This window comes from Pleurodeles waltl, chromosome 4_2 (genome assembly GCF_031143425.1).
Source record: "Pleurodeles waltl isolate 20211129_DDA chromosome 4_2, aPleWal1.hap1.20221129, whole genome shotgun sequence".
Lineage (NCBI taxonomy): Eukaryota > Metazoa > Chordata > Amphibia > Caudata > Salamandridae > Pleurodeles > Pleurodeles waltl.
Genome location: NC_090443.1, coordinates 995,446,374 through 995,471,317, shown reverse-complemented (window position 1 = coordinate 995,471,317; position 24,944 = coordinate 995,446,374). Strand labels below are relative to the sequence as shown.

General features: G+C 44.1%; 1 protein-coding gene across 3 annotated transcripts in view; it reads right to left on the bottom strand.

Moving 5' to 3' along the window:
* AKR1A1 (aldo-keto reductase family 1 member A1) overlaps positions 1 to 24,944 on the bottom strand; it is a 206,332-nt gene that overhangs the window by 77,231 nt on the left and 104,157 nt on the right. For all 3 annotated transcript variants that reach the window (XM_069232846.1, XM_069232844.1, XM_069232845.1), the window contains 2 exons: positions 18,231 to 18,350; positions 5,334 to 5,485 (listed from right to left, as the gene is read on the bottom strand). In XM_069232846.1, the coding sequence (XP_069088947.1) occupies positions 5,334 to 5,485; positions 18,231 to 18,350 (272 nt within the window). The remainder of the gene's footprint in view (positions 1 to 5,333; positions 5,486 to 18,230; positions 18,351 to 24,944) is intronic.

Below are 24,944 nucleotides of genomic sequence, written 5' to 3'. Positions count from 1 at the left end.
TCTTTTCCACTTATTTGCATAGCAATGTCTTGTGGTTGGTTTTCTAGCTTGTTTTATGACCTCCATACATTCCTGTGTAAGGTCTAGATGCCTGAATTCTAAGACTTCAGGAGCCAAATTGCTAGATTCAGCGATGCTGGATTTGGGTGTCTGAACTGTTGTTTGTGTTGAGTTAACAGATCTGGTCTGTTTGGTAGTTTGATATGGGGCACTACTGAGAGGTCTAGTAGTGTTGTGTACCAAGGTTGTCTTGCCCAAGTTGGAGCTTGAGTTTGTCTTGACTCAGTTTGTTTACTAGGTATGGAAGGAGTGGGAGAGGGGGAAAAGCGTATGCAAATATCCCTGACCAACTCATCCATAACGCATTGCCCTGAGAGTGAGCCTGTGGGTACCTGGATGCGAAGTTTTGGCATTTTGCGTTTTCTTTTGTTGCAAATAGGTCTATTTGCGGTGTTCCCCACCTTTGGAAGTAAGTCTTTAGTATTTGGGAATGAATTTCCCATTCGTGGATCTGTTGGTGATCTCGAGAGACATTGGGGGTTATTCTAACTTTGGAGGAGGTGTTAATCCGTCCCAAAAGTGACGGAAAAGTGACGGATTTACCACCAGCCGTATTACGAGTCCATTATATCCTATGGAACTCGTAATACGGCTGGTGGTATATCCGTCACTTTACCGTCACTTTTGGGACGGATTAACACTCCTCCAAAGTTAGAATAACCTCCATTGTCTGCTAATTGGTTTTGAATTCCAGGTATGAACTGCGCTATTAGGCGAATGTGGTTGTGAATCGCCCAATGCCATATTTTCTGTGCCAAGAGACACAACTGTGTCGAGTGTGTCCCTCCCTGTTTGTTCAGATAATATATCGTTGTCATGTTGTCTGTTTTGACAAGAATGTGTTTGTGGGTTATTATAGGTTGAAATGCTTTCAGCGCTAGAAATACTGCTAGTAGTTCTAAGTGATTTATGTGAAACTGTCTCTGCTGAGTGTCCCATTGTCCTTGGATGCTGTGTTGGTTGAGGTGTGCTCCCCACCCTGTCATGGAGGCATCTGTTGTGATTGCGTATTGAGGCACTGGGTCTTGAAAAGGCCGCCCTTTGTTTAAATTTATAGTGTTCCACCATTGAAGCGAGGTGTATGTTTGGCGGTCTATCAACACTAGATCTTGAAGTTGACCCTGTGCCTGTGACCATTGTGATGCTAGGCACTGTTGTAAGGGCCACATGTGCAATCTTGCGTTTGAGACAATGGCTATGCATGAGGACATCATGCCTAGTAGTTTCATTACTAATTTTACCTGTAAGTTTTGGTTTGGGTGCATGGCTTGTATTACGTTTTGAAATGCCTGTACCCTTTGTGGACTTGGAGTGGCAATCCCTTCTGTTGTGTTGATTGTTGCTCCTAAGTATTGTTGTATTTGACACAGCTGTAGGTGTGATTTGTTGTAGTTGAGTGAGAAACCTAGCTTGTGAAGGGTTTCTATGACATACTTTGTGTGTTGTGAACACCGTTCTTGCGTATTGGTTTTGATTAACCAATCGTCTAGGTACGCGAACACATGTATTTGCTGCCTTCTGATATGAGCTGCCACTACTGCCAGGCATTTTGTAAAAACTCTTGGCGCTGTTGTTATCCCGAATGGCAACACTTTGAACTGGTAATGTACCCCTTGGATTACAAACCTTAAGTACTTTCTGTGGGAAGGATGTATAGGTATATCGAAATACGCATCCTTGAGGTCTAGTGTTGTCATGTAGTCTTGTTGTTTGAGCAATGGGATCACATCTTGCAGTGTCACCATGTGAAAGTGATCTGATTTGATGTATATGTTTAATGTTCTGAGATCTAGTATAGGTCTTAGAGTTTTGTCTTTTTTGGGTATGAGAAAGTAAAGGGAGTAAACTACTGTTCCTTTTTGATGAATTGGTACTAGCTCTATTGCATCTTTTTGCAACAACGCTTGGACCTCCAGTTGTAAGAGATCCATGTGTTGTATGGACATGTTGTGTGTTTTCGGTGGGACATTTGGAGGGAATTGAAGAAATTCTATGCAATAACCATGCTGGATAATGGCTAGGACCCACGTGTCTGTTGTTATTTCTTTCCAGTTGTTGTAGAAATTGGTTAGTCCCCCCCCCACTGGTGTCATGTGTTGGGGATTTGTGACGTTGAAGTCACTGTTTATTTTGTGGAGTTTTGGGGCTCTGGAACTTCCCTCTACTCTTTGTGAACTGTCCTCCTCTGTATTGTCCCCGAAAACTTCCCTGCTGATATTGGCTTTGATACGTGGGTCTTGTTTGTGAGGGTGAAGGTTCTGTGCTCTGTCCCCGAAACCCCCCTCGAAAATGTGATTTCCGAAATGTGCCTCTGCTCTGTGGGGAGTAGAGTGCGCCCATGGCTTTGGCCGTATCTGTGTCCTTTTAAAGTTTTTCTATGGCAGTGTCCACCTCCGGCCCAAACAATGGCTGTCTGTTAAATGGCATATTCAGGACGGCTTGTTGTATTTCAGGCTTGAATCCTGAGGTTCTTAGCCATGCGTGCCTCCGTATGGTCACTGCTGTATTTACAGTCCTAGCAGCTGTGTCGGCTGCATCCATTGCTGAGCATATCTGATTGTTCGAGATACTCTGGCCTTCCTCTACCACTTGTTGTGCTCTTTTTTGGAACTCTTTGGGCAGGTGTTCTATGAAATGTTGCATTTCGTCCCAATGAGCCCTATCATATCTCGCCAGCAATGCTTGTGAGTTGGCAATGCGCCATTGGTTGGCTGCCTGTGCCGCAACCCTTTTCCTCGCTGTGTCGAACTTGCGACTTTCTTTGTCTGGAGGTGGGGCGTCTCCTGAGGTGTGTGAGTTCGCCCTTTTACGAGCTGCCCCTACTACCACTGAGTCTGGTGTTAATTGCTGCGTGGTGTACACAGGATCTGTTGGTGGCGCTTTGTACTTCTTCTCCACCCTTGGAGTTATGGCCCTGCCCTTCACAGGCTCCTGAAACACTTGTTTGGAGTGTTTGAGCATTCCTGGTAACATAGGGAGACTCTGGTACTGGCTATGTGTGGACGACAGTGTATTAAAGAGAAAGTCATCCTCTATAGGTTCTGCGTGCAGGGTGACATTATGAAACGCAGCTGCTCTTGCCACCACCTGTGTGTAGGTAGTGCTGTCCTCAGGTGGTGACAGTCTCGCTGGATAACAGTCGGGACTGTTATCTGATACAGGCACATCATAAAGATCCCATGCATCAGGATCATTCTGACTCATCCCTGTGTGAGTTGGGGACTGCATCATTGGTGGAGTGGCTACTGGTGATAGTTGTGGTGAGCGTTGTGGAGATGGTGGCGGAGTCACTTGTCCTGCCACCTTTGCCTGAGGCTGCTTGTCTTTTTCTTGGAAGGCAAGTTTTCTTTTCATTTTTATTGGAGGGAGAGTACTGATCTTCCCTGTGTCCTTTTGAATGTGGAGCCTTCTTTGGGTGTAATCTGGCTCCCCTGCCTCCAGTTCCTGTCCGAATTTGTGTCCTTGCATCTGTGAGGACAGGCCCTGTTCCTCGGTGTAGGAACTCGATTTCGGTTCCGAGGCCGGATGTTTCGGTATGGAAACTTTTTTGGCAGTCTTTTTCGGCTCCGAAGACACTTTTTAAATTTTCGGCGTACTGATCTCTCGATGCCGACTCATTTCGGTGCCGCCCTCTCTGTGTCGAGATTGCTCCGACCCGGTGTCTCGGGGTCGAGTTTGCTCTGTGCCGGTATCTCGACCGGAGTCGGATGACTTCGACACATGCATGCCCTTTTTCGGTGCCGATGCACGGTCACCTATTTTTCGGGTTAAGCCATGGCCTGCTGGCGGTGGCGTCCCCTGGGATTTAACGGTTTTTCAGTGAGTTTTGTGTTGTGACGTCTTACTCATGGTTTTCGGCGTCTGTTCGGGATCGACCTCGTCCAAGTTCGAATCCGCGATGGAGAAGGTTTCTTCCTCTTCCTCCAAGTGTCGTTGTCCTGTCGGCGCCAACGCCATTTGTAGTCTTCTTGCTCTTCGGTCTCTTAAAGTCTTCCTCGACCGAAACGCTCGACAGGCCTCACAGGTATCCTCTTTGTGTTCTGGAGACAAACACACATTACAGACCAGATGCTGATCTGTATAAGGAATCTTGTTGTCACATTCGGGGCAGAAGCGGAATGGGGTTCATTCCATTAGCCTTGAAGACGCACGTGGTCGGGCCGACCAGGCCCCACCGGGGAATCGAAAACCCCGAAGAGCCACCGTAGCTCTTCAAAATTCGGTGTCGATCTGTTGTAACTAACCCGATACCGAACGCAAACAATACCGTCGAATTTTCCGAGATTTTCACTAACTTTCCGAACCGAAACGCGGAGCGAAAAGGAACACGTCAGAACCCGATGGCGGAAAGAAAACAATCTAAGATGGAGTCGACGCCCATGCGCAATGGAGCCGAAAGGGGAGGAGTCCTTCGATCTCGTGACTCGAAAAAGACTTCTTTGAAGAAAAACAACTTGTAACACTCCGAGCCCAACACTAGATGGCGGGATGTGCACAGCATGTGTATCTGCAGCTACACATGCCATCAAACATATATATATATATATATATATATATATATATATATATATACACACATATATATATATATATATATATATATATATATATATATATATATAGTGCCATAAAGTAACTTTAGGCTACGAGTTATAGTTTCTTAGCATAAATATAAGTATAACTATAACTGCTGAATTTCTATGGTTTTGTCTGAGTAACTTGTGAACCTAACTATCTAACTATAACATCCCTGTAACCTTTGTTTTTTCCAGTGAAAAAAAATATTACAAATACATATCACAAAAACATTTCAGTATTCACCTCTTTAATCTCTCTTCTCTGTGCTTTCCCTATAACAAGCTGCTGGACGAAGAGGAAATCTTGTTTTGTTTTGCTATCCAGTATTGCGAGTTTGGGTGAATGGTTTGGGGCATTTTGGGGTACCAGACTTGTCTGCTTCCCTTGACAAATGCTTGAATATGTGGCCGGGAGAGGTAAAGCTCATGTGCCAAGTTTTGAAGACGTCTGAGATAAGAGCATAGCAGGGGTTGCCCTCTATGGCAGGCTCCATATGAAGTCACCACCAACAAACCCTGCTCTGCTCATGGCCTGGTTCTCACATTATGTTAAGTTCTGTAAAAGTGTGGTAAATCTGCAGGCCTTTCACATCATAATTTCAAACCTTTTGCCAAAACCACAAAAGCAACAGCAAGAGTTCCTGCCCATCTCATCCCACAAGATGGATTCCCGATACTTAAAATGTCGGCACTCACTGGAAGGCATAGGGCCAGTGCATCAGGTACAGGTCCAGGTACTCAAGCTTCAGGTCCTTCAAGGACTTCCTCAGGGCGGGCTCCACATCCTCAGGGTGGTGCTTGGTGTTCCAGAGCTTTGAGGTGACAAAGAGCTCCTCTCTTTTGATGGCCTAAGGGTGGGGAAGGAGAAGAGTGGTGATGAGACTGAAGAGGGGCAAGGAAACAAAAAACAGACAAGTGAGGAAACAGAGGTTTTTAAAACACTGAAAAGATGCGAGAACACTTGTGGAATCATTACTCGAGGCTTGCAGTACAAGTGATGTGGTAACACTGCCGAGTACGATATTTCCCTGGTGTTATTACCACATCATTACGAATGCGGAATGGGGGAATAATATGCAGAATTGAAGTTTGCACACCAGAATATTGCCTGTTTTGCCTCTTTCTGGTCCCCCTTCCCATCATTCAGAATAACTCAGGAGTAGGAAGAGAGGAAACAGAGAACAGAAGTAATGAAACTAAGTGGGAAGTGGGGAAAAAAGTAAAACATTGAGGAAAGCAAAGAACACTTAGGTGCTCATTTCAGGCACTTACCTCCAAACGAAACGAGTTGATGTGTGCTCAGAGAAACCCCGAAGAAACGATAAGCGAATTATCCTACACAACTTGTCATCAGAGTCAGAAATGAGTAAAAACAGAAGAAAAGTGAGGAATCACAGAAGAAAAATGAGTATGTAAAGAAAATAATGGAGAGAAGCAAGAACACAGCAGAATGTGAGGGAGGAGAGGTGATGAATCTTAGAAGACAAGTGAGGAAACAGTGTAAAGAAAATAATGGAGAGCCACAGGAACACAGTGGAATGTGAGGAAATATAGAGGGGAGGTGAAGAATTATAGAAGATAAGTGAGGAAACAGAGTTAAGAAAAAAATTGAAAGAGGCAAGAACACAGCGGAATGTGAGGAAAGAGTTAACAGCAGATAACTGCGGTAACAAAGGTAAGAAAACAATGAATATTTAGTGAGAATACACAGAGAAGAGAAATGAGGAAACAGAAGGGAGGTCAAGTTTCAGAGGGACAGAGGAAAGCGAACTGAAAGGGGGTGAAGAAGCACGGACAACAAGCGAAAAAACAACTCTGAAAAGACTGAAGAGAGACAAGAAAACAGTACGATGTGAGCAAATACAACAGAAAGGTAAGGAAACAGAAGAGGTGGGAGGAAACAGGCAAGAAAACACTGATGTGAGCAAAATACTTATTTTACAGAAAGACAGAATTTATTTTATTTCTTTGTGGGTTTTGCACAGTACCATTCATCATATTAGCCACATCACAGCATGAATAAAAAAAACATAAGGACAAAGAGGAAGGGAGTTGAGTGCATCAGGATGCAGGAACTGGTCACAAACCTGCCACTTTCTGTCGCTCCCCTAGTAGAGGTAACTGTCTTATCAATGGATTGTATGGGAAGCTCAATTTTCAGGAATTCCCTGCATTGAAAATAGTTAGGCAGTCGACAGGGTTGTGAGGTTATGGTATTCCAGAGGTTTGGTTCTTGGACCATATAAGATCTGCCTCCATGCTTTAATGTTTTGAATGTTCTGGGGTTGCTGTGGTCCCTGAGTGTGACGGGTATGCCCATACGTGGGTCTGATGCTCACTGTGACATAGGACTCAAGCTATACCTCACTGATGAGAGCCAAGTAGGTCGAAACCGGTCTCGGGGTCCTTGTGGTCCCTTCTGAAGGGGGCCTCCTCTGGCAGTTCAGAACAGAGTGTTCCCATGAAGAGCGGCGGCAGTGGGCCTTTGACTAGAGGGACATGGTGGGTGAAAAAGGATGGACTGGAACGCAGCTCGAGCAATTGCCAGTGGCTGAGATAAATTCAAACATTCCACCCACCACCTTCACCTTGTTGTTCCCATGTGGAGAGGGTTGCTGCTGAATTGCATAATGCAAGTCTTTGTCTAGAATGGCAAGGTGGGTAAAAAGTGATGGACTAGAATGTGTCCCAAGAGATTGCCAGTAGCTGAGGATAATTCAAGCATTCCATCCATCATCTTGTTGCAGTTGAGGCCCTAATTGAGACAGGCATGCCCACACGTGGGTCCTGTGCTTACTGTACCGTAGGATTCAAGTTATATTTCACTGATGAGACCCATGTAGGTAACAACCAGTCTTGGGTTGCTTGTGGTTCTTTCTGGAGGTGGCCTCACCTGGCAGGCTGGGACGGAGTGTTCCCATAGGGAGCAGAGTTGGTACTGATTTGCATAAGGGGGGCCTCCGTCTAGACTTGCAAGGTGGGTACAAAATGATGGACTGGAACGTGGCCCAAGAGATTGCCAGTAGCTGAGATTAATTCAAACATTCCAATCATCATCTTGCTGTTGTTGCAGTTAATGCTTTGAAAGATCATTGTTGGACAAGATTAAGGTGAGAGAAGTAGGATCACAACCTTCTGGCCACAGTATAGTGAAAATGCCAGTTGTTGAAAGCTAGCTAGGACCTTCTACATGGTGAAGTGCTGTAGATTTGACTCTGTATTCCATGGGGAACCACTGGATGGCGTTCAAATTTGGCTTGATACAGTTACATCTGTTTAAATATCACTTGGTTTTGCACTCTGTCTATCCTGGAAAGGACAGGTTTGGAAGCTCATGTTACAATAGTCCAAATGTACCACCGCCAGAGCTCTTCCGAACTCTACTTGATGGTATTTCTGGAGGTATTGAGAAGATTTTCCATATGACAGTCAGTTGAAAGTTCCAACGTTTTTCTGGAGGCTGGAGGAGAGATTTGAATCACAGAAGATTCTTTGGTTGCTCACTTGTCATGTGGATGGTGTTGGAGGATCTAAACTTTCAGGTCAGTTGAAAGGGCCCCCTCCCCGGGCAATCAAGACCGCAGTTTTGGATCCATATAAAGGAAAATGTTCTTTCATACAGTGGCCATGAAATCAGGCACTCTATAAAGTGTACTGTTTTATATACACTATTCCCTCACATAAATGTGAATTTGGGTACCTTCAGTGTACAAGTGAAAAAGTATCTGATGCTGTACACTTTTGAGGAAAACAAAAAGGTGATAGGTGGGTTGCTTGAATTAATTTCAGCCAATGTTAATTACTCATAGGAGATTATGTACTTTTAGATTGCAGGGATATGGTTTCAAAGAAGGAGGTTGTGATCTATGAGGTGAGGTTTGTGCAATTTGCAGAAATACAACAACAGGGTAGGCAGACTGACATGCGGCTTACAGCAGGCAATATGATACAGAGAGTAAGGCATGCGGAGGAGGGAAGGCATCAGGATGGTCAGTTGATAGAAAGGAAGTCGATGTGAAGGTAAATTTTCAGTGCATGGTTTTAGGAACATATAGAAGGCTTTTAGAGATAGCACACAATCTGAGGATGTTAAACTGTAGAAAGAAACAATATTGGTGGCATGCAGGATGGCCTATTGCTCTGTGTTAGTGGATAATGCTTACTAATCCCTTGAGGGGCACTCAAATCCCTGTTAACATAGATAGCATGCTACGCTGAGATAGGTAAAAATATGTAAACAGACACCTACTCTGCAAAAAAACCTTAAATGGAAACTTGCACAAAGCACTTACTGATCTGATTCTCACTTGATCTGGATGTTTTTAATGAGCTTGTGCTGATCTGGTTCTCCCTTGATCATCACAGCATAGTGCAAGGGCATTGGTAGACATCAAGGAAAGAATCTGTGTTGCCACCTGCCTTTGTGAGCCTATAACATTGTTTTGATGGATCACGTTAGGAATAACCAACTCTTAATTAACTCTTGTCTTTCAGAGCTGTAAATAACAGGTGTCACTGGAGTACCCTATTTAGCGGCATGAAATGTATCAACTTCAGAAGGATGGAAAGCTCAGCTGGCCCATCAAGATTCAAACTTGTGAAAAGCAGGGCGCAAACATATAGGTTGAAGCACTGAAATGCTAACTCCATCTTGCTGAATTTGTGGGATGGAAGGAACAGGCACCTATCAGAGGTTTCTGGGATAGCAGGAGCAAGTACTTCACAGGCATGTTATGATGTTTGGAGCTTGCACCCAAAAAGGATGCTATGGAGGTGGGAGCAGATATGTACCAGGGTTGTATGTGGCTGCAACTATCTAGCAGGGATGAACAAGAAGACTGGAGCAGTTGTCTAGTATAGGTGATGCCTGGACAATTTTCTGCATATTATGTATAAGATGGATGGAGCGAATATCTACAAGAGAATTGTTAGTGGAGTGTGAGTTTCAACTGGATATATGAGATGGTGGATGTGAAGACTAACTAAGGATTTATGGGACTAGAGGAGCTGACATAAACCAATGATATATGTACAGAGCAGGAAAGGTTTTCTACCACAGATGTTTAATGCTATATTTTCCCACCAAAGCTGTCTTTAAAAGAAGAAGCCAAGCAAGAGGACTCATTTCAATGATCCATCTTCACAAGAAGTGCCATCACTGGATTTCCCATCATCCATCTGCACAGGAAGAGACATTACTCCTCCCAGAACCTACTTAATGGAGGCTGCAGCATGAACTCACCACTGGTGCACCAAAGGCAAGCCTGTCTGCACCTGGACTGCACCCAGGCCCAGGAACCTTGGTCTCCCCTATCACTTCCACCCCACTATGACCCTCCAAACCCCTGTTTTATACCAGAGCTTATAGTTTTATTTAAAACTATACAGCTAGGCTACTCCTAGGTCACGTCATACTGTAACTATCTCCCAGAACTTAACACAAAGTTAGCTAATTATACCCAGGCACTCCACTTTTAAGAGCTTGCATTTTTTTTATTAAGGCTCTTTTCGACTGAGGCCCAGAAATCTTTTTTCTTTGATTGCCTCACAACAAACCTTGCATCTCCCAATGATGACCAAGATAGAGAAAGCCAAACAAGGTGGCCAGTCATTTTCTTTCTTAGCGGTCAAAACAGCTTGGAACGCTCTCCCTTTATCAATCCAAGCAATCTCAGATCACCTGACATTTAGCGAGCTTTGGAAATCTATAATTTTTGGTGTGAATTCCTGCTGTCTTCAGTTTTCAGATAACCAGTCTCTTCCTAATAGCAGGATACCTAAGCAAGTATTTGCATGCTTTTTATAAAACTATAAAAGTATAACTATTGTTCTTTCTTCTGAACTTAAGAAATTAAACTCTTCTTGAAGAGATCCCATAACCATGTTCACAGTGCTGGTGGCTGGGCTGACCAGTAAGCCAAGGGGTTAGAACTAAACCTGAATCTTGTGACTACAATAAGAATTTGAGCCTGTAGCTATCTGGAATGATCTTCAAAGCTCACAGGTTTGAAAATGTCTAAAGCTTTGAGTATTATAAAAAGGTCTGAAACTTTGGAGTATTATAAGTATTTCTCCCATAGTAACAAATGCAATCACTTTGCTCCCCTAGTTGTGAATACTTGAAAAGATGCTTGGAGAGAGGACACAAGCCTTTCCTGGATTGAGGCACCTCCTTTAAAACGATAAAGAGATTCACTGGATGATCCCTGCAGAAGGGACAAATGAAACTGTTGGTAATGAGAGACACAGCTAGAAAATGATTTATTTCAGCACTAGGTCTATATATGTTTCCATATTTTAATGATTGGTGGACCTATTTCACCAACTGGGTTACCTGCAAAAAAACTATCACGATCTGTGGCTCACCTTCCAGTGCGCCACAGATGTGCAAGCATCATACTCTATACTAACTCGCGCTCCGGGCATTTAATGGAAGGGAAGGCAGGAGGTGGTCATGAAACAATAGCACGCTTGGCGGAAGGCTTCGCCTGTCTGGAGGACGTAGTGAACAGTAGTATCTGAAGGCAAACTTCCTTTCCCATGACTCCATTGAACCTTTATGTTGTTCAGAACGGACTTCATTGGGGATAAGTTTCCTTGTGGTCGAAGGAGTCCTTGCTAAGCATTCAAGATACTTTGTTGTTGCGGCCAAGGCCTTGTCCTCAGATCCTGTGGATATATTCCAGAGACTCTTCTCTTTCTGGAAATTTGTGTTTTAAGAAAGCCTGAACATGGGGAGGATTCTAAATTACTTTGAAGGGGGAGAGAGCAATGCTATTTTTGCTGCACATTATCAGATCCTATTTCTGTGAAGTAACAGAAGGGATTTTAATAATCTTTTAAAAGCTTTGTAATCCTCAGAAAGCACATAATGTATTTAAATTAGTATTAAGAGATGAAACAAACTGATTATCATTGTGAGTTCTATCATTCTGATGGATGTTTGTTATAATGTGATGAAACAATATCTTGAATATACATCAAAGCCCAAGAACAAGTACTTACAAGTCAGAAGGTGGTTGCCTTGTCACAGACATACAGCGTTTAGGCCAAATGAGGAACCGAATTGTGTTGAGTATTATTATGTATGCTCCGAATTTCCAACTCAGAGAGTCTGAAGTACAGAGATACTAAGAAGGTACCTCTATTCAACAAAAAGAAATAGATGTTATGTTTTTTAGTTATCAGATAATAAAATATTTCTCGTCTTTAGTTCTCCTGTCCTACCCTTAGAGAGGTGGATCACACTTGCCATGTCCAGTGTTTCTGTTTTCTCTCTTATCTAATCACTCATTTCCCTGACCTGTGATTAACTCACATGATGCCACTGTGTGTCGTTGGCTGTGGACACGGAGAAGTGTAGAAACACATAACGCTCCCATTGGATCTTGACTACAAGGTTAGTGCTTTCTACAGAAACTAGGGTTTTGCCCAACAGCTGCGGCAGCCGACATAAGTTATAAGTGGTGGGACATGTGGAGGGGGTGAGGGGACGCATGGAGGGAAGGGCGAGGGGGAGCACATGGGGAGTTAATAAAAGAAAACCACTTACCTGGTGCTGCCGGCTGCCTCGCGCTCCTCTGCTTCCGGGCCCCAGCAGTCCCTGGGACAGCATGAAAGACTCCCTGTGCAATCCCCGTGCCACTCTCATGCTATTACCCAGCGTGAGAGTAGCGCAGGGATTGGCCTGAGCGGGCTGGTTTACTGCACGCTCAGGCACAACGAGTCTGTGCTGTTTCTCCAACCCAGCTGTCTAATACAGCTGGGTTGGAGAAACCTAACTGCGCATGTCTGTTTGGCCACCCTATAACGGCCGGCCAAACAGATATGCACAGTTAAGGGCACACACCTCCCTCGCCCCTCGGATGGCTCAGCCCCACCCCTCCCTGCACTCGCTGGCTCAGCCAGCAGCAGAAAAATACAACTACATGAAATATTGTTTTATTTTTCTGCTACTGGCTCTGAGCCAGAGGAGCGACGCTCTTCTGCATTGCGGAGGAGCCGCCACTTCCCAACAGGCTTCTTGAGCTTTTACATTTTCCGCAGTCATGACCTTGTCAGGCAAAGAAAGTATTCTCTTCAGGGGACACATTGCAAGATTGGTGCAGAGAAGCATAAGTGCAGTTTGCCTTTGACGGGTCAGGCAGGGGGGCAGCTCTCTATTTGCATGCCGCATCTCCACCTCCCTAGTTCCCCATAAGTTTTCTGTTAGTGCGCCCTCCGCGGAAGGAGGCAGACTTCTCCCCCATCCCGGGAGCTAGTCTTTAGTTGTCGAAGAGTGCAACAATATAATGTCCTGCCCGTGTCCGACCTCTCTTCTGGGCAGGTGAACTGATATACTGTTTGACGCTCCAGCCTGAATTCAGAAGGTATGTCAGTAGGTGATAAGTAAAACAGTACTAAGAGGCTGCACTACTCTCAAATATTTGTTAGGGAAACAACCACATTTAAGTGGATTCTCTTTTGTTGTGTCCAGTCCTTATTGATTATGCGTCCCACAGTACTTACAATGCCTCAACGTGGTGTGAAACATCCCATAATAATCACTTGGGTTGTACATTCCTTTCAGTGGCCTCCAGGTGGATTCCTTTAATTTATGCTCCAAACAATCAGAGCCTATTACTTGGGCCGAAGCTTTCTATCAGTGCTAGACATAGGTTACAGGAAACAAGCAATGTTCACATTCACTATCAGGGGTGAGCCAGGGTTCCTGTGTACTCCTGAGTGTTGGGGGAGAGGGGGAGGAACATCCTGAACAACGAGGTCTAAACCACTACCTGCCTGAACCACTACTGCTAAACAACCAGAAAGTCTCTACAACTAAGTACGGAACAACTACTGTCTAAACAACAATTGTGCCTGAATAACAATTGCCTGAACAACTAATTTTCAGGTAAGGTTTTCTTTTTGTTTTAGGGTTTATTAGTTGCTTAGAATTTATATATATATACGTTGTTTAGAATATATATATATAAAAATATATATAAGTTGTTTAAAAACAGCTTTTAGTATCATAAATTTTCACAAAGATAGAATCCTAGATACTCACTGCTTACCTATAAGCCAAACAAGGTGCTGCATAAGTCTTAGACAAACACCTAACCTTCAAAACCACATCAATATCTTGGCCAAAGGACCCCAATATCAATTTAAATTCTTCAAAGAGATCAAACGTTTCATAACCGTCCAAGACTTCAAACTTGTTGTTCAGACGCTTGTTCCACTAAAGCAAAAGTTTATGGTATCTCTCTTCCACCTCACACTCCCCGCATCCGCTCTACGTTCAGCTGCTAGAAGAGTGACAGGTTCAGCAAAATTAGACCACATCTCTCCTATCCTCCTCTTCCTCAAAGGGCCCTCTCAAAGCAAAATGTGTTTGCATCTCTCATAAAGCACTGATTGGGAGCAAACCTGTGTCACATAACCAGAAACTGTATATTTTTGGAAGACAATGCCACTGGAGAAACCATGGAAAGCCGCTGTCTCGTACCCCTGGTAATATCCTTTACGTAAATACACTAGATGGAGAGACTTTACTCATGCGACTGCAAATGTTTGACCTCGGACTCTAATACCGCATAAAGACATACATGCATTGTTAGTTGCAATCCTCTGCTTTATGACTTTCGCATACTTGCCCTCCCTGACGCAGAAATGTAGAAATGAATCTCAAATATAGTGCTCTGATACCCCTGGGTCTTCTTTGTGCTGTACAAAAACCCATAATAACTAAATAAATAAGGTATTTGTTACAGCTTAAGTTTGGTTCTGTTACATCTTTTGTTATAGGGTACATGTTTTGCTCTTTGGTGCTATATGTTATGTTTGGCTATATGCTGTTATCTTAGAGGACAATTGTGAGGCATTCCATCTGTCTACTTTGATTATTTCACTCTTGGGTACTCTGATTTTGACCTTCTTTTAGGGTTTGAGGTCTACCCATCCATTTTAGCCCACACTGGCTCTTTGTTAAATAGTCATCCTTTTCTCTCAAGCAGAATGGACATGAGTGTGGCCTGGCTTCTGGCATATCAGACATACCTTTTGGCCATGAAGTTCATATTTTATTGAAGTACTCTGTACGTGGGCTCAGTATAGACAAGGAAAGTTGTGTGTAACATTCCCCCCCGGGTGCACCTTATGTGTCTTCTGCTGGGTTCCCAGCATCTGGGGCCAGATGTAGCAAAACTAGGTTTTGCGACTCGGAAATTGCAACTCCGAGCGACTTGCAATTTCCGAGTTGCAAAACCATATGCAGAAAGGTGTCTCAGACACCTTCTGCGAGTCGCTATGGGGTCGAAAAGACCCACCTCATTAATATTAATGAGGTGGGTCGCAATTTGCGCCCCCATAGAGACTCTGGGCACTCACGGGGATGGAGGCCTGCTGGGAACAGCAGACCTCCATGTCCGTGACTGCTTTTAAATAAAGCAGTTTTTTTTTTTCCAAGTGTAGCCCGTTTTCCTCAAAGGAAAACGAGCTGCACTTAGAAAAAAAAACGAAACCTTTAGTTTCGGATTTTTTCAGGGCAGGGAGTGGTCCCTTGGACCACTGCCTGCTCTGAAAAAATATTTGTGGGTCTACTCACAAAGGGGAAGGGGTCCCATGGGGACCCCTTCCAGTTTGCGAGTGGGTTACCATCCACTTTAAGTGGATGGTAACTGCGACTCCATTTGCGACCGAATGGAATTGCATACCACTGCGACTCGCAAATAGGAAGGGAACACCCCTTCCTATTTGCGAGTCGGAAATGCATTTTGCGAGTCGGTTCCGACTCGCAAAATGCATTTCTGCATAGCAAACACATGTTTGCGACTCACAAACTGTTTGCTACATCTGGCCCCTGGTTCACTGTGCCTTCCAGTTATAAAACCAAAAAACTCAATAAAAATATAAAAATTATCTTTCATTAACGAAAATGTAGCTGCATGTTTGAATGTCATATTTGGAATAACCTTGAGTACCGATCCAAACTACAAGTCAAAATGTATTTTTAGGGTTTATAGGTGGCACCATATAAACCTTAGGAAAGCAACACAAACAGCGCCTCCTGAGGAAGTGTAATTTAAAAAAAAAATAAGCCTGGTGATGGCAATTTCTCTTATGTCTTAATCCTTAATACATCCAGACATAGATGCATTTCACATCCCCACAGGCCCAGAGATCACTTGCATTTTCCAACAAATTTAAGAGATGTATGCTAGCTGATTGGACTATCAGATACCATCTTTTGCTGATTTTTGTGAAGTAACACTGTATGAAAACTTGCTATAGATCATCTTAGCAAAGCTTACCATTGGTACTGCATATTCTCACGGCTTGAGCAATAAGGCTGCAGCGTGTATCAATACATTGACCACATTGAGCCTTGTGGGTCATCTTGGGTCTTGAAGACAAAGCTGAAGAGAGAAGTTGTGATCCCTAGTACCAGAGTCGTGGTTGTAGCAAACTTTCCTACCATGGCTGAAGAAGTCATCTCCCTGTCACACCCATGGGACAAGTCAGGTTCTCAGTCTTCTACCTTTACACCACTTGTCTCAGGGGTGCCCACCAATTGTGGAGTCCAGGAAAGGCACAAGATCCAGACTAGCAGTAAACAATCCTTGTAATCAAAGCCAGCCCGCTTGGCATCAGCTCCTAGCTCTGCACTGGAACAGCAAGACACACCTGTCACATTCATTAGACCTCTGGTCTGCCTGTGATTGGTTATTTAATGATCCACCTGAGAGTCTTAAGATACTGATGTCAACAGCTGAACATGCTAATCGCTCCTTCATTTCTTGTTTAGAAAACTTGAAGAAAGAGCAACTCTTTCATCTATGGTTACTAGAAACATTTAAGACAACAAGTTTCTCTAACAAAGGATGACAAACATTGGAAAAAAACAGAAATCATAAAAAACTCCTAAAGAAGATGAATGGTCATGAAGAAGAAGTATAGCAATGATGTCAAGTACTCTCTCTTACTTGATGCACCAAGAATATCTGGTCTTGCTTCATGTCCCAGTTTGCAAGAGAAAGAGGGTCAACCCTATAGTGAGCCTCTGTACTAATTTTCGTTGTGTGCCCTCAAGGAATGTGGTGTATTCTTGGTGTCTTTTTGTTTCCCTGTAGGTCATTTTATGTTTCCATCCTTGTTGTCACTTTCACCTACAATGAGCACATGGTGATCATCTGCTTTTGTTTGCCGGGCTTCTTTCCCCCGGTAAGTGTGGGTTTTCGGGCCATCTCTAGATGTTTAACCTGAGGCCTCCTATTTCAGGCCGCCTTGTGGATTTATAACGTCACACATACCTCCAAGTGGTTCTGAGAAGCTGCTCAGAAGTACAGACGAGAAGGACCAGTGGTCATTCACATTACAGCTTGAGGAACAACCACATCTTCAAAATCCAGACGAGGTGGTAGACTTTTTCACACTTGTGCAACCTTAATGGTGATAGAAAGTAACTTTTTCGGTATTGATCCTAATCATTATTCCACACGCGTGGAGGATCAGCACAGGTGGAAAAATACTTTGAAGGAAGAGAAAGAGGACAGGGCCTGCAACTAAAGATAAGATAAAGGGAAGAGGTAACATAGGAAAGGAGGATGATATCACAGATAAAGAACAGAGGAAAAGATTAAATTGAAGTGAAAAGGGCTGTCATGAGAATTTCCCACTAGTAAACCAGTGCCAAGAGGCCATACAAATTCAGTCAGGGAATAATTGGGGAAAGTGCAACTTTCCCAAAATAATCCACGTTGCTTATTTTGTATTGTAACTCCAGTCCTGGAATATTTGTGGGGATTTAAACATTCTTTTTAAAATCAAAAAGGTTGAAAAGTTGTAATTTTGCGTTGCCGGGAGGTGCTTTGCTCAAGGGACCATTTAAGGCTAAAAACTAAAAATTGCTTAACAAAAGGTGCCAGAATGGGTATGCTCTTACTTTTCCATGTATGTGGGACAGGCAGCACAAAGTACAGGTTGCACCACAGTCCTCTACCAAGATCCAGCTGTCCCATCCCAGAACCACCACCCTGGGAAGGAGGTGTCAAGAGGAGAGCACAAACCCTCCCACCCAGTAAATTCTTGGCCACTGTTCAAAAAGGGGTGGAATTTGGATAGTGACTTAGGCCCTCATTACAACTTTGGCGGGCGGCAACCGCTAATGCGGCCGCACTTCCGCGGCGGCCATTACAACATCCCCGCTGGGCCGATGGGCGGAAACCGAGTTTCCACCCGCCGGCCCAGCGAGGATGTCGGCCGCAACACGGGAGCCGGCTCCAAATGGAACCGGCGGAGTTGCGGCGGTGCGACGGGTGTAGTTGCACCCGTTGTGCTTTTCACTGTCTGCTATGCACCGCCGGTCCCGGCGGTGCGACCGCGGCGTCGTAATACCCAGGATTGCACCGCCAGCCTGTTGGCGGTGCAATCGACGAAACAGCCCTGGCGGTCTTTGACTGCCAGGGTTGTAATGAGGGCCTATATTCTCATTTATTTTCTTAATCATGATTTGCATTGAAAAAGCAGTGGATGGCCATTACCAAGAGGTGGCTAGCCTCATGACCCTATACCACACCACCGGCCCATCATTCCACTGTAAGCAGTTCTTACCTTTTCTGGACCAACACTTCCTTGAAACGCTTCCCCAATCTCTGCCTCGTTGTCGTAAACTGCAGCACAGTCAATGTGGCGATATCCTGTTGCTAATGAGTACTTGACTGCTTCCTTTACCTGTAAAAAATGCCATGATGGACACCATGAGGACACACATGGGCCGACACAAAGCTGGAGAGGCAGCTGGTCCCACTTGCAATGGAGGGCTTGGTGGGTTAGAGGGAATGATGTACTCAAAGAAGCGTCTTACACAGCGGACAGATTGACATATTATTTACATATTATCTACAGCACACGTTTACAACTATTTCTAACATTATTACATCTTCCTTAATATAATGTTTCATCTTAGAACATACATATTTCCTACGTCTGCCTCAGCTCTAGCTGAGTTTTGAGTAGTTTCGTCTCACACACCTGTTCGTCTTCTCTTGCTCTGGTTTTCTTCTGAGTACCCAGAGGCCCTTTAATCCCATTACATCTCTTCGACCCAACAATCCATGTCAGTTAGTTTCTCTGACTAACCTGTCTTAAAGTGTCTTTCAAAACACAAGTTCTTCCTCCCACCACTTTGGTCCTCGCCATTCTAGTCTCTGTTCCTGGGTTTCCTACTTTTGTCTTTCTTTCCCATACGTTTGTGTCTATATTTGGCTCACAAAGTCCTGGATAGATTGGAATTTTTTTTACAGTTACCAATGAGATTGTTCTAATAATTTATAATGTGTCTCCCAATTAGGACAGTACTGAATTACTGCATCTCCTCATTTATAAAAATGTAACAAAGATTTCTGTTTACAAAAAAGTGTCCCGAGCAACACATAAAACTGATCTCTTTTTTGTGTGAAGCGCGGTTCCTTTCTCCACCCTGCTCTCAACGCTCCTGGGCTCTCCATGGGATGGTCCTTAAGGTGGTCCCATTATAGAGACACAGACTCCTGCCCTGAGGAAACAATCTCTCTGTAGGTTGCAGGTTGTAGTATGTGGAGTCTGTTTGTGTATCTGCAAAATCTGCAAGAGCGCCAAGTGTACTGACAACAGGTTCCTCTCTTTCCAATATTTAAAAAAGAATATCCATGCACATTTATAAGTAGGACAAATTATTATGAGTCTTCCACACATTTGACTTAGAACCCCAACAGACAAGTCCATTCACTAATATCCCCAAGGAGCGTAATAATGCAAATCCAGTCTATGCAACCTCTTAAATTAAATTTTGTTTTCACCTTCATACAGTATTGTTTCTAAGACTAACAGTACTCCTGGTAATGGACTCTGCATTGTCACGACCTATTCTGAGCAGCGAGAGGAGAAGCCACCTTCCAATTTGATGTAATTAAGGACCGAGCAATTATCATGGCTATATAATTGTTCTTGATCCAATATGGACTTTTGTCTTGGACTCAGTGATTCCCACCAGGGTTTGTTTGGGCTAGGATCATTCTGTATCAGGAGTTCTCTTTTGAAAAATTTAAATATTGACCTCTGGTAACTCTCTAAGCTGGGACAACGCTAACATGTGGAGCTAATCCCATCGAGGGGTGATGAACACCTGGGTCATTGTAAAGAGATAGAATTTCTCAATTTGTGAAGGAGAACAAGCTGTAATGAAGCATCTACATGCTGTAGTATTGCATTCTTTTCAAATTACTGATCCAAATTTCATAGTAGGCCAAGTAACAAGCTTCTCAGATGTTTACAACACTGCCCCAATTTTATTAGACAGAAATCACTCAAAAGAACAGTTTCCTGGAACCAAAGGACAGGTTCCCCAAGTTGCAAGCATCTGGTCGATGGTGGCTCGGGCGGTTCATGTTCTCTGTTCCGCATGGGCCTGGTGGAGCTGGACAGTGGCTCTCAATGTTGTCAACAGTTATGTTAAATTAATCCCTTATACGAGTGCTGGTGTGGACTAGTAGAGTAGTAGAGGCTCCTTCCAGTACCTGGCAGAGAGTGAACTCATCATGTGCTCAATCAGAGAGGGCCCACCGTTCAAAGATTCATTTACCCACAAAAGTGTGGCTCATATGAATGACTTGGACATGACTGTACACTTCTGAGGTCCGAGATACCTAAAATAAACCTCCCCCCCCGTTCCCAGTATGAAACATGGCCCATGTGGACAATTCGAAGAAGCAGGCACTGAGGAAATACCTTATTAAACAAAGATTGATTTATTTTAAAAGAAGAGACGTGCAATAAAAAAGATAGTGTCTCTTTTGTGCTTCTTATAAAGTGGTTAGGAAAGGTGGGCCCTGGAACGTAATGTTGCTTTAGCGTTATCACACAGAACGGAAATTAATTTCTTGTCAGCCTTGCAGAAGGACTGTGAAGTCACAGTGGCAGGAGAGACTTCAGCATCTGAACACAGGATCCGGACATCTCTGCAGTCGCTGAAGGAGGACCCACTAAGGCGAAAATCCACTCACATAGACACAGATTGTGGCCGGACTCAAACAAAGCAGCACAGAATGTTTTGCAGGTTTGTGTCTCCAGCAAGGCCATGAATATATAACCTGCCTCACTCATTCTTAATGAAAAGGCCAATGCCTAGAGCGTGTGTTCCCACAACAGAACATTATGGGGGTCATTGCCAACGACCGCGGAAGCACCGCCAACAGGCTGGCGTTGCTTCTGGGGCCATTCTGACCGCGGCGGTACAGCCGCGGTCAGAAAAGGGAAACCGGCGGTTTCCCGCCGGTTTCCCGCCGGTTTCCCGCGGCCCCAGGGAATCCTCCACGGCGGCGCTGCAAGCAGCGCCGCCATGGGGATTCCGACCCCCCTTCCCGCCATCCTGTTTCTGGCGGTTTTCACCGCCAGAAACAGGATGGCGGGAATGGGTGTCGTTGGGCCCCTGGGGGCCCCTGCAGTGCCCATGCCACTGGCATGGGCACTGCAGGGGCCCCCTAACAGGGCCCCATTGAGATTTTCAGTGTCTGCTTGGCAGACACTGAAAATCGCGACGGGTGCAACTGCACCCTTCGCACACCAGCAACTCAGCCGGCTCCATTCGGAGCCGGCATCCTCGTTGCTGGGGCTTTCCCGCTGGGCGGGCGGGCGGCCTTTTGGCGGTTGCCCGCCAGCCCAGCGGGAAAGTCAGAATGACCGCCGCGGTCTTTTTACCGCGGTACGGTTTTCTGGCGGTTCCCGCCAGGCGGGCGGCTTCCGCCGCCCACGGGGGTCAGAATGACCCCCTATATATGGGATAAAGTACTCCCTACAATACATTCTAAGAAAATTGCAAGTCATCACAGAATTCCATGACCAATTCCTTTATAAGGTTATGGAACTATACGGTGACCTGCAATATCCTTATTATGTATGGTGGGGGTACTTTATCCCATATAATACATGGTCACACCATCATCTTTCCCACAAACCACTTAAATGTTTGGTGCGTAGCTCTTTCATATGAAATAGAGAGCATGTATGCAAACACAAAGAATAAAAATAGAGGGCCAGATTTATCAAGGAATTGTGTTGTCCTTGTGTCATGCAGGGTGTTGCAAGGGCAACGTAATACCAATATCAGATTTCCCAAGCAACACAAGGCCACCTTCTATGGCTCTGCTTTGCTTGGTAAATCTGGAGTAATGCAAGGCAGCACAAGTCGCTGCCTTGCATTACTCTTTCCTGGGAAGGCATTCCATGGGTGGAAGGTGGGCAATCCCATGCATCCGCCCATGGATTTTGGCGCATTCCCACATTTCCTAACACTGGTAAACCTGCCAATGTATAAAAAAGGTACACCTTCCCAAAAAAGGCACAATTGGGATAAATATGTTTCTTTCTACTCATAAACATATTTATCCTTGTTGTTTCTATTTCTAAATGTGCATCATTCTGCAGCACACTTAGAAAGAGGAAAAGGCCCCTACGGATTGTTTTTGTACAAAAAGTTGTCCCTTCCTGCACAAAAAGAATCCTGCCTGCAATGCAAGCACGATTGCTCCAGGGGGCAAGGGTGCCTAAGTTGGCGCTAGGCAGCAGATTGCGCACCAGTGCAGGCAGAGAGCAGAATGCGGTGTATACTGGTAAATATGGTACATTCCTGCCCTCTCCCTTTCATGCAGTGCAGCGCATCGCAGCTCAGCAAGCTCTCTTACTGTATTGCGTGAAAAAGTGTTAAATCTGCCCAAAATTCTCTGGTGCAAAATTAAACATATTAAAAATCGCTGTTAGATATTTGTAATAAAAAAAAATTGAATCAGTGCAAAAATTAAACATGTTGCCATAAATGTCTCCTTTTTGCTTGTCACTGTAGAGCTAGAAAAACAGAGCAGAAGAAAGAAAACCCACGTTTCGTTTTCGTTCTTTAAACAGCTACTTTAATTAGGCTCCGTGACCTCACCTTCCCCTTGGCTCTGGCAGCAGGAATTGTGCTGTCAGACCTCAGCTGTAATAAGGCATTACAGTTGAGCGGCTACAACATTTCTTTATAGAAGGTGACTGGTTGCTTCACAAGTTGCTGATTATAAAGAAATTAGAGAGGAGGACTGCAGAATCCCATGTATTAAATACCTCGAATCCAGTGGATACTCAAAGGCCTTAAGCACATTGAAGACAGAGTCCTGCAGCATCACCAAGAACTGAGATACAAGTGCCATATTCAATCATGACGCATACCAATGTCCTGAGGCATAAAAAATCCATAATTGTCTTCTGGCACGTAATAAGCCAGAGAATCCCTACAAAATGTGCCAAAAACATTAACATTGTGTTCATTCACACTGAGAGGTTAGTAAGAGCCAAATAACAACCCTTTCATTGTGTGCTTGGGATCTTCTAAAACATATTTTCCACCTAGAGGTTCCAGGGCAGGGTCATCTGTTAGGTGCTAGAGGGTTCAACGCGTGAAACAAGGCCATGAGCCGAGCCACCATTTCAGATGTAAACATAGGACTGTGGTCCTTCAATCTTCTGCTGAATGATGCCGCCTGAGCCGCCTCTCCTTATCCCTCCACTTCTCTCCAACCTTTCAGCTATGTCACTCCTCCATTATCCACCGGCATTCACTGCCTTCTAGTGGGTTGAAAAAGCACGTCCATGCAGAGCACCTTGCTCAAACGCTTGAGAGTTTGTACATTTTCTATGAATCAACTTAGTTCTAGTTCTAAAGGTCGATTTTATATATTAGAAATACCTAATGGTAGGATTAAATTCTGCTAGTCGGGTGTTAATGGGGTGGTTACTGCTCCCGTACCCTAGTTAGTGTCGACATGTTTCAGCCCACCCAATTGGAAAGGCCCTGGCTTTCATCAGGGCTACTTCTACTCAATGGCCAGTATTTTCTGCTGTGCGTTCTGTTGTGTCAGTTTAGTCAATAGACCTACGTTGTAAACTAGGCACACATTCAACATGCAATCGTTTTTGAGGCAGGCCTACTAGTCTGTTCCCCGGATCGAAGGGGATATATATTAGGGCCCTACCTGATGTACCGTTACACCATATATGGGCTGGTGGTGCATGTCCTTATTGTCACACTCACTACAAGGGTTTTGTGCTGTTATTAGCCTAAATTTGCCACCGCTCATCCATGCCGGTAAGTATGACCTGATGTGAAACCAGTCACCAAGAATGAGAGTCGCATGCATGTTTCCTCTCCGTGGGAAAGCACTGCTGTCAGTAATGGAGTTATTTTCTGGACTCTTGTCAAGGGCCTTGTTGATTAGGGAGGGGTGTGGTCCTTTCTATGTTAAGGAAGCAGGTTCCCACGGCCGCCTCTTCAGACCATATTACGACACACTGGAAGCAGTGCCTGGGGCCTTTCACCAGTCTGATGGTGACTCATTTGGTTAAAAACTGCTTCTTTAAAATCAATCTTTTCTAAACTTTTTTTAATCAAAAATTTAATATTCCAATAATAGTTTGCACATTTTCAATGAGGGATTTGACAAATAAGAAAAACACTGCAACATTACCAGTTAAATCTACCATACACTGCTATCTGTTCAATTCTACATTTGTATGAACAGGAAAGCAACAGTCCACTATATCTTTTCAGAGTAGTAGAACTGAATGATTAATTTTATGGTGATTATAAACTTTCTGGATAAGTATTTCTGAATAAGGGCATATTAAATAGTATTTCTGTGTATCACAGATAAGTGGTGAGACTGCTCTTAGGAGCATCCTACACATCGCAGCACTTCTCATCCAGAGTCAGAACAAATATGATCACATCATCCCCATCCACTACAGGGTGCACTAACCTTCCACAACTCAACTTCCTCCTCTTCCTTTACTCACCAACTTTAAGCTTGCCTTTGACCATGTTCAGCACTGTGCTGCCTTTTGGCTAGGTTCGCTCTATAGAAATACTATATATATATCTATACATACATGTCAATACAGGAGTTACGACTTACTGCTAAAACTTCTTTGTTCATTTTGTCATAAAGGCTATTAAGCTCTACCAACGACAAACTATTGCAATTTCAAGGAGCGGTGCACTGGACAGAAATTTAATTCACAATTCATATTTTACACTTTGCAAAAAATGCATCCATTGTTATGCAGCATGATGTAAGCAGGGCACAGTGTTCATTTTTAAAACAAATCCTTGACAGAAAATTAAAAGCTAACTTTCAAGTTTTCCAGCATAAATAATGTTTCAGAAAATAAACCGATTACATACTCTGGTCATTGTCCCTAACCATTAAGAAGAATAAAAGCATACACCATACGTGAAGGCACATGGGTTACTCTGTCACA